General features: G+C 46.9%; 1 protein-coding gene across 4 annotated transcripts in view; it reads right to left on the bottom strand.

Annotated features, from left to right (window-relative positions):
* PIKFYVE (phosphoinositide kinase, FYVE-type zinc finger containing) overlaps positions 1–12,923 on the bottom strand; it is a 94,456-nt gene that overhangs the window by 56,774 nt on the left and 24,759 nt on the right. For 3 of the 4 annotated variants that reach the window (XM_075001335.1, XM_075001334.1, XM_075001333.1), the window contains exons 8-12: positions 11,980–12,118; positions 5,080–5,237; positions 3,489–3,600; positions 1,134–1,281; positions 481–648 (exon numbers count right to left, since the gene is read on the bottom strand). In XM_075001335.1, the coding sequence (XP_074857436.1) occupies positions 481–648; positions 1,134–1,281; positions 3,489–3,600; positions 5,080–5,237; positions 11,980–12,118 (725 nt within the window). The remainder of the gene's footprint in view (positions 1–480; positions 649–1,133; positions 1,282–3,488; positions 3,601–5,079; positions 5,238–11,979; positions 12,119–12,923) is intronic. The other variant, XM_075001337.1, reaches the window with a different exon arrangement.

Raw genomic sequence — 12,923 nt, forward strand, 5'->3', positions numbered from 1 at the left:
TCTAATCCAGAACTCTGATCTGCCAACATTCATAATCTGGCATGATTTCAATTAGCCCGATGGCCACTTGTCCCATGAAGTTTGTTTACAGCCACCAATCCTGACTCTCAGGGTTCTATGCCGTTATTTAGCTGTGATTTACCCCTAAATGCCTTCTAAGAGCCCAGTAAGCAGTGGAGGTTTTGGTAATGCTGCTAGACACCACTGAGTTCCCATGATCTGACAAATTCTCTCATCCAGCACTGGTCAGGTCCCAAGAGTGCCAGATTAGAGCGGTTCAACCTGTAGTTGGTTTATTCTGAGCACCCTTGCAAAGGTAATAGCATCAGGAGGAAATACAAGGGCTAACTAAAGAGATCTTCCATACACAACACACACACACCCCCCACCAAGACAGCTACAGGTGGTAGTGCCTAAGCAAGTCAGTATCGGGGTATTACTCTCCATCACGTGCATCTCCAGCTGATGACTACCTCATACCTTTTTGGTCGGCAGGGTGAGGGGGTACATGTGGGTACTTGGATTGCTTCTTGATATGGAAGTTCACGTTGTCCAGCTCCACGTTCAGGCTGATGGAAGCGGCTGAGTCACTGTCCATTGCGGACTGGAAGCTGCTGACTGATGTGCGCTTGCTAGGACTGGCAGAGTCTTTTAATGTTGGGTAAGGAGGAAGATATAGGGAGGAAAGTGGTTCAAATGGGTATCATGAGGGTAGTGAAGAGGAGAAACATTTAAATACACAGAGCCCAGTGCGCAGTACTAAAGGGATGCCGTATTTCCAATCCTGAACATGCACACTTCAATTTTTGATCAAGTGTTGGATAGGAGTTCTATAGATTTCATAACCCAAGAGAACCTTAGGGCAGCGTGTGCCTTGCCATCCCAGTCTAGGCTGTCTGTGCTACTGTAATCCAGAGAGCTTCTACTAATTTACAAACAGTCACTTCTTCCAAACACAGATTAGAAATCAATGCATCCACTACAAAAAAAACAGGAGGACTAGTAAAGTGCAAAGTTTCCAAGTAAAATAAAACCTACCACAAGCAAAGCAGGACTCTCTCTTCCATTACAAAGAAAAAAAAAAAAAACTGCTCATTTTTCAAGCAAAGATAGAAGAGTCAGGTGAAACTCACTGGCCAAGTTATCTTCCCCCTCATCAGCAATCTGTTCTGTGTCACTGTCGTCAAACTTGATGTCTTTGAACCAGGATGGCTCCGAGTGCCCCTCCACAGAGTTCACCGAATCACTGTCTGGAGATGGGGTTTCTGAGAACTCTGTGCTCTGGGAGATAAGGAAAAAAGGAAAAATCAGGATTCATCTACACTACCCAGTAGACTGACCTGGTCAGGGTCAATCTTCAGGGTTCAACTTTGCATGCCCAGTGGGATGTGCAAAACCTAAGTATAGGGGTCAACAGTTGAGTTTCTCCCATCAGCCTCCTTCAGTGACCACAGCCAGGTAAGTCGATCATAGATAAATTGATTCCAGCTACACAATTGCCGTAGCTGAAACTGCGTATTTACAATAGTCTTTACAGTCTAGTGGAGACCTGGCCTAAGTTTATTCTTCAGCTCTACAGAGACGTTAAGCTGCCTTGAAAAGGCACTATGCAGGAGCTGATCAAAATAGCAACAGCTTACGTTTATTTCATGCCTTACAGCCTGAAGCACTGCAAAGCCTTTCACAAAAGTACATGTAGACATACACCTGAATAAGCTTTTCACTGACTCACCTACCCAGTCTGAAAAGGGATGGTGGGGGGGAAAGAGACCCACAGCAACTGTTTCAGATCAAGAGAGAGTATCTCTTTACTCTACCCATATCTATCCTGGTTTCTTTCCCCAGCCTCCTCAGCCCACTCACAAGGTGATCACATTTCAGAGAGGCAAATGGAAATTTGGAAGCTGTTTTGGGGGTAGACAGATGTGTCCAGCACCTGCACAAATTTGAGTACTTGGACTAGAGCACAGGGGCCTGCCAGACTCTCTCATGTGCTCCTAGAAAAAGTGTCCATGCTCATCTGTAAGGGGTGCACATACTTTTAGCCCAGTCCTTCTCAACACAGTTTGGTGTTTCCAGACAAGAGCTTTGGGAAGTGGCAGCTTGGCGAGCCTGGGGACAGAGAACCAGATCCAACGGGAGCCACGTGGTTCCATGGCTATTGATCTTTCATGTGAACAAAGTGGTGAGGGCCCACTAGCAGCTTTCCACAGCAGGCCCACAGTTCACTTTGAGAAATATTGTTTAGATCCTTGAGAAACTTTGACTGACCAAATGACACGAAGCTGACTGGTTCAGCTGAAAGCCAAGTTCAGCTTTCTAAAGAAAGAGAAAAAAAAAACTATTGGGAAGCACGGCCTTGGAATCCAACCACAATAGAACCCTACACAATACATGCAACTCTGACCTAGCCCCATAGCAGTACAATTTCCAGTCACCACAGGAATTAGAGATGGACATAAAATTCCCACCTTTGAAACTCATCTGCCTGCTGCAAATACAAATTTAGGGATGCCAATTTAATTCACTGAATTTAGTGAAGTTACTCCAAATTTCTACATACATAGGCAAAACAAGAGTCACATCCAACTTCCTCCTGGCTTTATATGCTACAGGATCAAAAAATCATACATGAGTGTGACCAATAAATCAGGAGTTGGTCTGCATTTCATGATTATTTCGGACAGACAAAATCTAATGGTCTGGCAGATCTTACCCCTCAACACATTTAAAACTGGATCATGTCCAGAGTCCAGACAGCATCTTCAGTCACTGACAAACCTCTCCTTTACTGGGGGCCCTGACTGTGTCTCTATAAAATGCAGCTTAAGCTCAGAAATTCAACAGAAGCTATTTATAAACCAGGGTAAAGACACTTACGCAACATCTCCTGATGCTTGGCTGGCAGCAATAAGTAAATTACAGAATTCTCCCTCTTCCTAAACCCTTTGACTTCTTTTGATCAAGAATTAAGTAATTAATGTCCCAATATATTTTTCCTGTGTTGAAATTAGGGTATTTAAAGTTTTTACAAAGAACGTCTCTTTGATAATGGCCCTCTCCCAATAAGAGGATCACACTCCAGGACAGCTGTTCTGAATACTGGCTATGCTATTCAGAAGCTACACTGGAAGGTGCTTTGTGATTTTAGAGACTTTTGTTGATGAGATCCAAGATATCAGAACTTCTTTTTAATGAAGCATAGGTGTGCCTATCCTCTCTCAGAGGAGAAGGATCACAGCTTCCTTGTCTGACCAAATTTCCTCTTGGATATTAATTTAATTAAACCGCTACTGAAAGCTAATTAAGGGTGTTTCCACACACTCGCAAAACAAGACAGAATCAGCTGGCAAAAAGGACAGCACCAAGACAACACAAGGCAATACTCAAGCTAGTTCTTCTAGGGGGAAAAAAAGAGATTGGTAACAGCTCCCCAGGAACCAATGGGTTACCACTCCAAAGGCAGCTCAAAAAAGAGGTTTCTGTACCTGTAATGGTCTGTACAGAGCATATTCGTCTCTAAAGATCTGGTCATGGTGACTGACACAGTCCAGCCAGCGCCCATCTACCAGTGCTTGTCCTATGGCGATGGCTTGAGCTCTACAGGCAGAATAAGAGACAACTGAGGATTAAAACTCTGGTTACAAAGGTGTATGACTTACAGTACAAGCTTTTACCCCAAACACTCTTGCATATACCATGTAATTTGAGCTCCCTCTAGTTTGCACTCCAAGAAACAAAAGGCGTTTACTTAGAGACAAACTGGAGAGCCAGCGAGCAGGCGTGGTGGGACAGTGGACTGAACATGTGAATAGCGCCAAGAATAAAAATGGTCCCAACCAGGATGCTTGGCTGTTGATTTTTGGAAGGGCCAAGGCATCCTTGTTGTAGGTATTCAGCACTGTTGAAGACACAGGCCAAGTTCTGTTGTGCAGGCTCCAACCATCTTGATTCCTGTCCTCTTATCTCAGCTATAAGAGAGTAATTCTTTACAGGCCATCGGCACTGTAAGACAATTTACAGTGCTATCCACAGGATGATAAGTTCTGCTACCCTGTAGACAAAAGATCCTTGGGCCATCCATAGCGTACAAACATCCAACTGGGTCCTGCACCTCGTTGCTGAAGCTCCACAAGCAAACTCTGAAAGTTACACTATGTTCTGAGTTTGGGAATCATGGAGGTCAGCAAAGCCAAATTTCCCTGACAGCCAGCCAGCTACAGCTGCATGAGCAGAACCCTGCTGCTAAGATACACAAATCAACATCCATGCAGCACAACTGAGCTGAACTTTTGTTTACATAGATTACAATATTTAAGAGCGGAGGCTATCCCTAGAGCATCTTCCCAGAGTGCTCAGCTTAGGTCAACCAACATTAAGAAACGTTTTAGGATGAGCTGATCAGGAGCTATATAACAAAGCAGCATTTCAAAAATATGAGAGGTAGCCATATCAGTCTGTATTTTCACAAAACAAAAAAGTCATGTAGCACTTCAAAGACTAATAAAAATAATTTATTAGGTGATGAGCTTTCATGGGGCACAGCCATTTCTTCAGATCTGGGAATAGTGCTGAAAATGAACAGATAAAAAGATGAAGTGACAAACCAGCTAGTCACATGTCCTGGCTTCTGACCACTGCTCCCTGTAAGCAGCATGCCAGGAGAGATTCAAATGCCTCCCCGCTGATTAGCGGAGCACTCACAGCTGGCAGCCTGTCTTTCTACTGGTGACACACATCAGCACATGCCTCACTGTACATAAAATTTATTCTGCATGTGGATGAAAAAAAAAAAAGTTAGAGAAAACATGGCTTCCGATGCTGCTTCTCCCTTCATTTCAAGTTGTGTGCTGTCAGAATTGGCAAAACACGTTGAAGAGACATTTCTTTACCTTCTTCAAAGGAAGGGAAGGGAAGAGGAGGAGGGGGTCAATTTTGTTTCCTTTTCTCCTCTCCATACGCAGATGGATACGCAAATGCTCTCTCTGAAAGGGGAATATACCATTCGGGGAGGGTGGGAAGAAAGAGATGCCACCAAGGAGCACAATGAGAGGGATTTAATTCAGGCATGCAGAATACCTTGTGGTAATGTGTCCATTTCTGATGAGCCAGTTGACTAGTTCTTTTCCCACAATGCAGTTGGGATGTGTCCGAAGCCAATAGCGGTGGTCCTGAAACTCCATCCCACTATTGTGATGGCAAATTTTCTTCCACAAATCCTTCAACTGGACAGAGTCCTGTATGAGAGAGAGAGTTAAAAAGACTGGCCTCAGTTAGACATAGCTACAGGAGCTCAAGTCCTCCAAATGGCTTCTAGATCCAGGCTTGCAATAAGAAGATTAAAATCAAAACTGTTATACACCAATTATTTAAAACTAAACATTTAATACTAAAGGTCAAGTCAGGAAAAAAGCAAGGGAAGAATTTTTTGCAGTAATAATAATCCACATGTGTTTATACACAGGGCCTTTTATTTAAAAAAAGGCATTGCTCCACCAGTTCCCTGCTCTTCCTCCTGCAGATAATCCCATGGCTGGAGCTGCTGAGGTGCCAGTACTCAGTACTGGCAAGTACTGGCGCGCGCACACACAAACAAAAAAAGCACTACATATATTAGAGAGCATGTGTGTGCGCGCGCACATGTGTACTTCTGAGTCCATTTGCCCCCCACCCCACCCAAGAACTCCTAAACCATAAGAGCTAGGACCTCCAAATTTGCTATGCACCTTCCCCTTAACCTAACTTAACCCAAGGTCAGGGTCTGGCTGTGCCTGGAAAATGGGAAGTGCTAGAAATGGAGCTGTCTTCAAGAATATGGAAACGGAGGGGGCAGAGGGAGACATACACAAATCCATGGAGCCGGACCAAATGCATCAGAAGATGCTGAGGGAGTTGGCTGATTTGACTGCAAAACCATTGGCCATTATCTTTGAAAACTGGGAGATCAGGGGAACTCCTGGAAAAAGGTAAATGTAGTACTCACCTTTTAAAAAAAAAAAAAAAGGGAAGGGGAATCCCAGGGAACCACAGACTGGTCAGCCTCACCTCAGTCCATGGAAAAATCCCAGGGGGTATCCTCAAGGAATCCATTTTGAAGCACTTGGAGGACAGGACAGTGACCAGGAATAGTCACCATGGATTCACCAAGGGCAAATCACGTCTGAACAACCCGATTGCCTACGATTAGGTAACTTGCTTTGTCAATATGGAGAAAGTGATGGGCGTAACATGCCTTGACTTTGTCAAACCTTTTGATACGGTCTCCCACAGTATCCTTGCCAGCATGTTAAAGAAGAATGGTTTGCATAGACGGATGGCAAGGTAGATAGAAATCTGGCTAGAACTTTGGCCTCAACGAGTAGCGATCAATAGCTCTCGCTGGCTGGCAGCCAGCATCAAGCAGGAGTACCGCCAGGGTCATTTTAGGGGCTGCTTTTATTTAACATCTTTATGAGTGACTTGGATGAGAGGATGGATTGCACCCTCAGCAAATCTGCAGACGACACTAAACTAGGGGCAGAGACTGATGCACTGGAAGGTAAGGTCCTGGGAGACAGACAAATTGGAGGATTGGGCCAAAAAAGCAATGACAAGTACAGAGTCCTGAACTTAGGACAGAGGAATCCCAAACAAACAGTGCTGAAGCCTGGGTACAGACTGGCTAAGCAGCAGTTCTGCAGAAAGGGACCTGGGGATTACAGTGGATGAGAAGCGGGATATGAACCAAGGCGGCTAATGGCATCCTGGGCTGCATTAGGAGAGCTGCCAGCAAATCTAGAAAAGCGATTACTCTCCTTTACTTGGCACTGGTAAGGCCGCATCTGAAATATCGTGTCCAATTCTGTGACCCTCATTACACAAAGGGCATGACGACACCGGAGATTTTCCAGCAGAGTGAGACAAAAAACTATTAGGGGGCTGGAGCACAACTTACAAGGAGAGGGATTTGTGCTTACTTGGTCTGCAGAAGAGAAGAGCGAGGGAGGATTTGACAGCAGCCTTCAGCCACCTGAAGGGCATTTCAAAGAGGCTGTTCTCAGTGGCAACAGATGATAGCAGGAGGAGCAATGGTTTCCAGTTGTGGGGGTGGGGGGCTAGTTTGGATATTAGGAAAAACTATTTTAGTAGGAGGGTGGTGAAACTCAAACAGGTTACCTACAGAGGTGGCAGAATCGCCTTCCTCAGAGGTCTGAATCTAAGCTGGCTTGGCTGATTCAGTTGGGATTGGTCCTGCTTTCAGTGGACCAGGGAGTGGGGGTTGGACTCAACCTGAGGTCTCTTTCCACCCTATGACTCTAGGGAGGGGCAGAGACAGGAGATATGAGGGCGGCCACTAAGGGCAGCTGCAGCCTCAAAAGAGTGGCCAGTGGGATTGGGGCTCTGCAGTCTTGCCCACCACCAAGATGGAGGAAAAGTAGCTCCCCTGCCCCAAACCCAGAGCTTCCTGGGATGTAGAGCTACAGGATATGTGGATGGAGGGGCTACTGGAGGAGGAGCAGCCCCCAGACAGCGGGATTTGTTGAACTGTTGCTTTTATGCAGTGACTGGGGGTGTTGTCATTGCTTACAGCAAACAGGAGAGGGTGCCAGAGGCTGGGGGCCCCTCCCAGACAGACTGCAGGGGAGAAGCTGGAAAGGGGGCAGCCCCCTGGAGCATGCTTCTCCCTGCCCCCCCCCCCATAGACTAGAGGCCATGGGCAAACAGCTGGAAGTTGGGTAGGCTCCAAGAGAGCCTACAGACTGGAACGGGTGGGAACTACAGGAGGGCAAGGCTGCCCCAGAGCCTTGCTTCCCTCCCAGACAGCTTGGTGGGACCACATTAGAGAGTGGGGGAACCCCTGGAGCATCGTCCCTTCATGGCTTGCAGGCCCTGGGGTGAAGGGAGGGCTGGTGGATGGCGAGCAGCTCCCAAAGCCTCTCCCCTTTGCTGCACCAAGAGCTGCAAGCTTAAGTGTGACCACTGAAGGCCAATGCTAGCTCCCAGAGCCTGCAGGTTGTGGTAGGGACCTCTGGAGGTCACTGGTAGCCCCCTGGAGCACCCCACCAAACAGGCTGCAGGATGAGGGAGCAATGCCCCATGAAAAGCCTCTCTGTAGCAGCTGTAGGCTAGGCACTGCCCCCAAAGCGCTGCCTCCCACCCCGATCGGCTATGAGAGGTGACAGTGAAGCTAGAGGCCAAGGCTCCTCCCTCTGAGGAGCCACCACTGGAGCAGCACCATCCTCACCACCACAGGTGGCCACAATAACCTCCTCCACTCCCCTGTCCTAACTTCAGCACCCCCTCTTCTCTGAGCTCTCCTGCACTTCCCAACCCTCTGCCCTAAGCCACCCGTCCCACCTCACTCCCAAACCCTCACTCCAGCCTTCATTCTGCAAGACACTACCACTGAAGAAAGCGTGTACATTTTTCATTTATTTTCAGAAAGTTACTTCGGCTAAAGCCCGGAGCCACAGCGGGTACGCTGGCTAGTACCTTATACAGATACAGCGAGTTTCTACACGGCTCGACTGCAAATCACGCACGTGCTCTTGTAGCTAAAGCTACCGTGCTGAACTCCCTCTTTCAGCCCCCTAAAGCCCCGGAGACTGGTTGCGGGGGGTATGCAGAATAGCAAGGAACACCGATGGGCTTCAGTAAACGCTCTTCTGAACATTTGGGGATCTTGACACGAATGCTGCACTCAAGCCTCTCTGGGCAGCTAGCTGAGGGAGCCCTTTGAGAACGAGGCTTTCTACGTTGCCTGTTGTCCATGCAACTTCTGCTGTTCCATTTCTATGAATGGGGCTCTCTCCGGCATCTCCACTTATTGTGCTGCGTAACTGAAAGGCTAACCCCCCCCCCCCCACACGCACACTTTCTCCACAGATGTTTAGTGTTAGACTGTTCTGAACCACAGGCTCAGGGGTGCTGGTTTGTTACACCACAACGTGGAGTCATGCGGTCATACTACCTGGTGACACTTGTACAGCTGTAGCGTCACTATATTCTCATTGGTCCCGGTTACTTTGTTGCTGGCCAAAACAGCTCTGTGCCACCAGCACACGCAGAAAGTGGGAGTGTTCTTTAGCCTGAATGTTCCAGTCATTTAAAAGGACACATACAAACAGGAAAGAAAAAAAAAAAAGTTGGCAGGTGCTGGACAAGCCCAAAGAAGAAGGGAAGAAGAACTGGGATTGCTGCTATATGAGGCATCAAATCAGCCTTAAGAAATGTACATTGTCTTCTAGGGAAAAAAGCCCTGAACACACAGAACTGGTAGAATTATGACATTAGTTATCAAGTAACCTGACTGAGAAAGGAAGCAATTTTCGTTTACATTTCAAGCATTTTTATTCTTAATCCCAATTAAATAAAAGGGCCTTTTTATACGATTGAAGGGCATTGTAATGCAAAGCAAACAAAGGGCTAAGTGAGTTCGCAGGACATGCTAATATTTTCAAGGGCAAGACCAGGTTTAAAACATTCTTACCTTGGAAATAGTCACATTTATAAAATACAAAAGATGTTATTTTGACTCAGGTTCTGCTGCCTGGCCTACTGCCCAGACCCACTGCAAGGTCCTGCTGAGGCCAAGATATCTTGCTGCCCGGCCTGCTTGCCCGCCCCTCTGAGGCCAGGGACGCTCGCAACCAACAGAGCTCACTGGCAAGGGCCAGGTAAGCAATAGGCACCCCAGTAAGCCTCATGCTTACCAGTGAACCCCTTAGTGTGCCTAAATAAAAGCTAGGGGTGCATTGCATTCCTCTATTGCTATAAAACAGTTCCTCCCACTTTAAAAACCTCAGAGTAACTGGATGATTTACTGCACCTAATCAACATCTCCCTCCTCTCATCCTGGTGCTACGACGAGGGGTTTGCCAGGAAAATTCCTGTTTCCTTAGGATGTTCTCCTCCACCCCTTAAAGTCCATGACTGGAACCCAGCTGCGTGTGCAGACGTACTATATCTACCCCTGCGCCAGCTTCATCTTACAGGAAGCTGGTCCCACTGAGTGGTTTGACTGCCGTTCTGTGTGCCCTGTGCTAGCCTCTCCAGTGCACTGTATGTTCTTGAGTCGTCTGCTACAAGCACTTTACCCTTCCCATGGCAAGAGCACGTAACATCTGATTGGATAATGATGCCCTAGTTTTACTATTGCCTTGTCTATTCACTTAAATCCACTGCAGCAGAACTTAACACTTTAAAAACCACTAGGATTTTTCCTTGATCTGCAAGCTAATATACAGGGATTTCATTCAGCATCATAGTGTTCCAGCACCCTGCCACACACTCTCCCTTCTCAAGTGAAGGCCGATTACCATTTATCACAGTATAGTCAACTCCATACTACGTACGAGTATCCTGGGACTCAGGACAGTTCCTGTATTGCTGTAAGCAATTCTGGACACTCCAAGTCACTGCATAACAGCAACAAGCCTAAAGATCAGCTCTAAAGTTAAGCGACAAACAGAACAGCTTGGACTATTTTGTCCCAAGCTGTATTTGTAACATTTAAGCTGTTACTAGTTTGTCAACTTATTCAGTCTGTGGGACAGAGACTTTGTCCCCTAAGCTAACTTCTCCAGTACTCCTGGATACCCTCTGTGGAGCATATCTGCAATCATGTTCTCCTCCTTCAAGGAAGAAATCATCTCATTTCAAAGCTGGTTTTCAGCGTGGAACCCCAATGTGGTTCTGTAGTCAAAAGGTAAGCCACCAAGCACTGAATGCTGCCCTCACATATGCAAACTACAGGGAGGAGCAGGGCTAGTAGTACACAATGTGCTGGTTTTAAATACAGAAGTGAAGTTCAGAAAAATTCAGCACTATGCATGTAATTGACTGTTTTCACCCCCCACTCCCCGTTTTAACTGATGCTCTTTTACAAACAGGTAAGTAAATAAGGGTGGGTTGGGGAAGGGGTTCCATTTCTGCAGCACTACCAAGTTCACCCAGTGTTGCATGGATATTTAAATTAAGTGAGGGGAGGCCGGGACTAGGCTCCTTTTCCCACCCCAGCCTGAACTTGAGGGGCAGGGAGGAAGCTACAGTACTTGTCCCAGCCTGGCAAAAGGTGCCATGGGTATGGGAGGGAGACAGCCCTTTTCCTTGAGCCCAGCAAGAGCTGAAGGCCAGGGGCAGGGCATAGAGCTGGGGTTCCTGGCCCCAGCCCCTTGGGAGGTCTAGCTGTGGAGGAGGCATCACAAGGGGCAGCAGGGCTCCCCATGTAACACTGAGGCAGAGTGCTGGACAGGGGTTAGGGGAGCATTTACCTGCCCAGAGGCTGGCAGGATGGAGAAGCCTGTCTCCATGTGGCTTCTGCTTTCCTGCTGCAGCTGCCCCTAGTGGTCACTCTGCTGTTTTGCTATTCTCTGCACTCACTGCCCACAGCGGTGAGTTGGAAATACATCACCTTCCTCTCCGCACCCCTCCCTTTCCATGTTCTGCAAGACCATGGGATTTCAGGCACTTCCCTTGCATGGCCAACCCCGACCTTGGTTTACATGAGGATAAGAGGAAGCTGCATATCTAATTGTCATGGATGGAGCTCTGAATAGCCAGACAAAAAGATATATATTTTGCATGACTAATACATAATAGAATGTTTTAGAACAGAACAGGAGTTCTCCAGCGTGCTGTGTTTCAACTTCACCCCCACGAACAAATTCAATTCTACTTCCTAGGAGAAAAGCAACACTAAAATCTGCCAACGAATCAGACAAGGTGAAACTCATAATTTTGTGCCTGACATTAGGAATGGTGCCTTTAATTTATTCAAATGACCAGACAACTATTTTACAACAGAAAAAGAAAAGAAAAGAAAAAAAGTCAATTATTCACATTTAGAACTTGCTAAACCATTACGGACAAATACTAAAGGAACACTCAAAATTTCCTCATTTAAAAAAAAAGCCCCAAGATGTAGCACAAAGAGAATTAGATGGACACACTAACAGATTGCTATCACAACGGAAGATGACAAAAAAATCTAGTATGTACCAAGAGAATTTTGCGTTCATCCTCATTGGTCTCTGCTTTCAAATAAGTGCGATTAGCCTGAGGGCTGACGGATGTCTCATACGCAGGCACCATGGGTGAACCAGACCGATCCAGTGATAGGTTAGTAATGCTGGCCGATCTGGCGAGAGAAAGAGAAAACAAACAATGGTTATAGTCTGTAAACGCCTCAAACTTTATCAGAGCAGGCTGTGACCTTACAACAGGCATCAAGAATGGTTAAGCTACATACTAGTGTACTCTAGTTTTCCAAACCAGCGCTTCCTGTCATTCTCCACCTCTCCAAAGCAAGATGGCTGCAATGCAGTGGAACATTACAAGGCTATTTGATTGAAAGAGATTCCATTGAATCTCTGTATTACAAAATATTAACAGCTTCACAAGAGAAGGAATATTTGAGCCAAGTAGGTTTTCTTCCCATAAGGATTTGATAGACCAACCTTGGACCCAACTGTTCCCTAACACTGGGTCAAGTCCCATGCTCCAGTGAGACATGCATGCAACAATTTCACATGAGGTAGATACCTCTGATTGTCAGTGCTCTGAGACAGTAGCAAGCTTCTTCTCTGGTGCTTGGCTGGCTGGTTCCTGCCCACATACTCAGGCGTAACTCCATGGCCCACCCCAAACCTGAGGGTCACCCTCTCCTTACTCCAGAGGGGCCTTCAGAACCAGGAGCATCACCTCGGTGGGGGACGGGGAGGAGAGAATGCAGACTGGAGTAAGATGGCAGAAAATGAACCCACAGCTGCAGGGTCACAGCAAGGGGTGGGAACAGAGCAGCAGCCAGGCTCACTGCTAGATCCAGCTCCATTTCTAACCTTGCCCCGCACCTGGTCCTTGGGCTGGGGCTAGAACCAGGGCTAGTAATGGATGATACAGGCTGAGAGCAGAACCCATGTGCTCCTTCACGCCCCCCTGGGGGC

This window comes from Carettochelys insculpta, chromosome 8 (assembly GCF_033958435.1).
Source record: "Carettochelys insculpta isolate YL-2023 chromosome 8, ASM3395843v1, whole genome shotgun sequence".
NCBI lineage: Eukaryota > Metazoa > Chordata > Testudines > Carettochelyidae > Carettochelys > Carettochelys insculpta.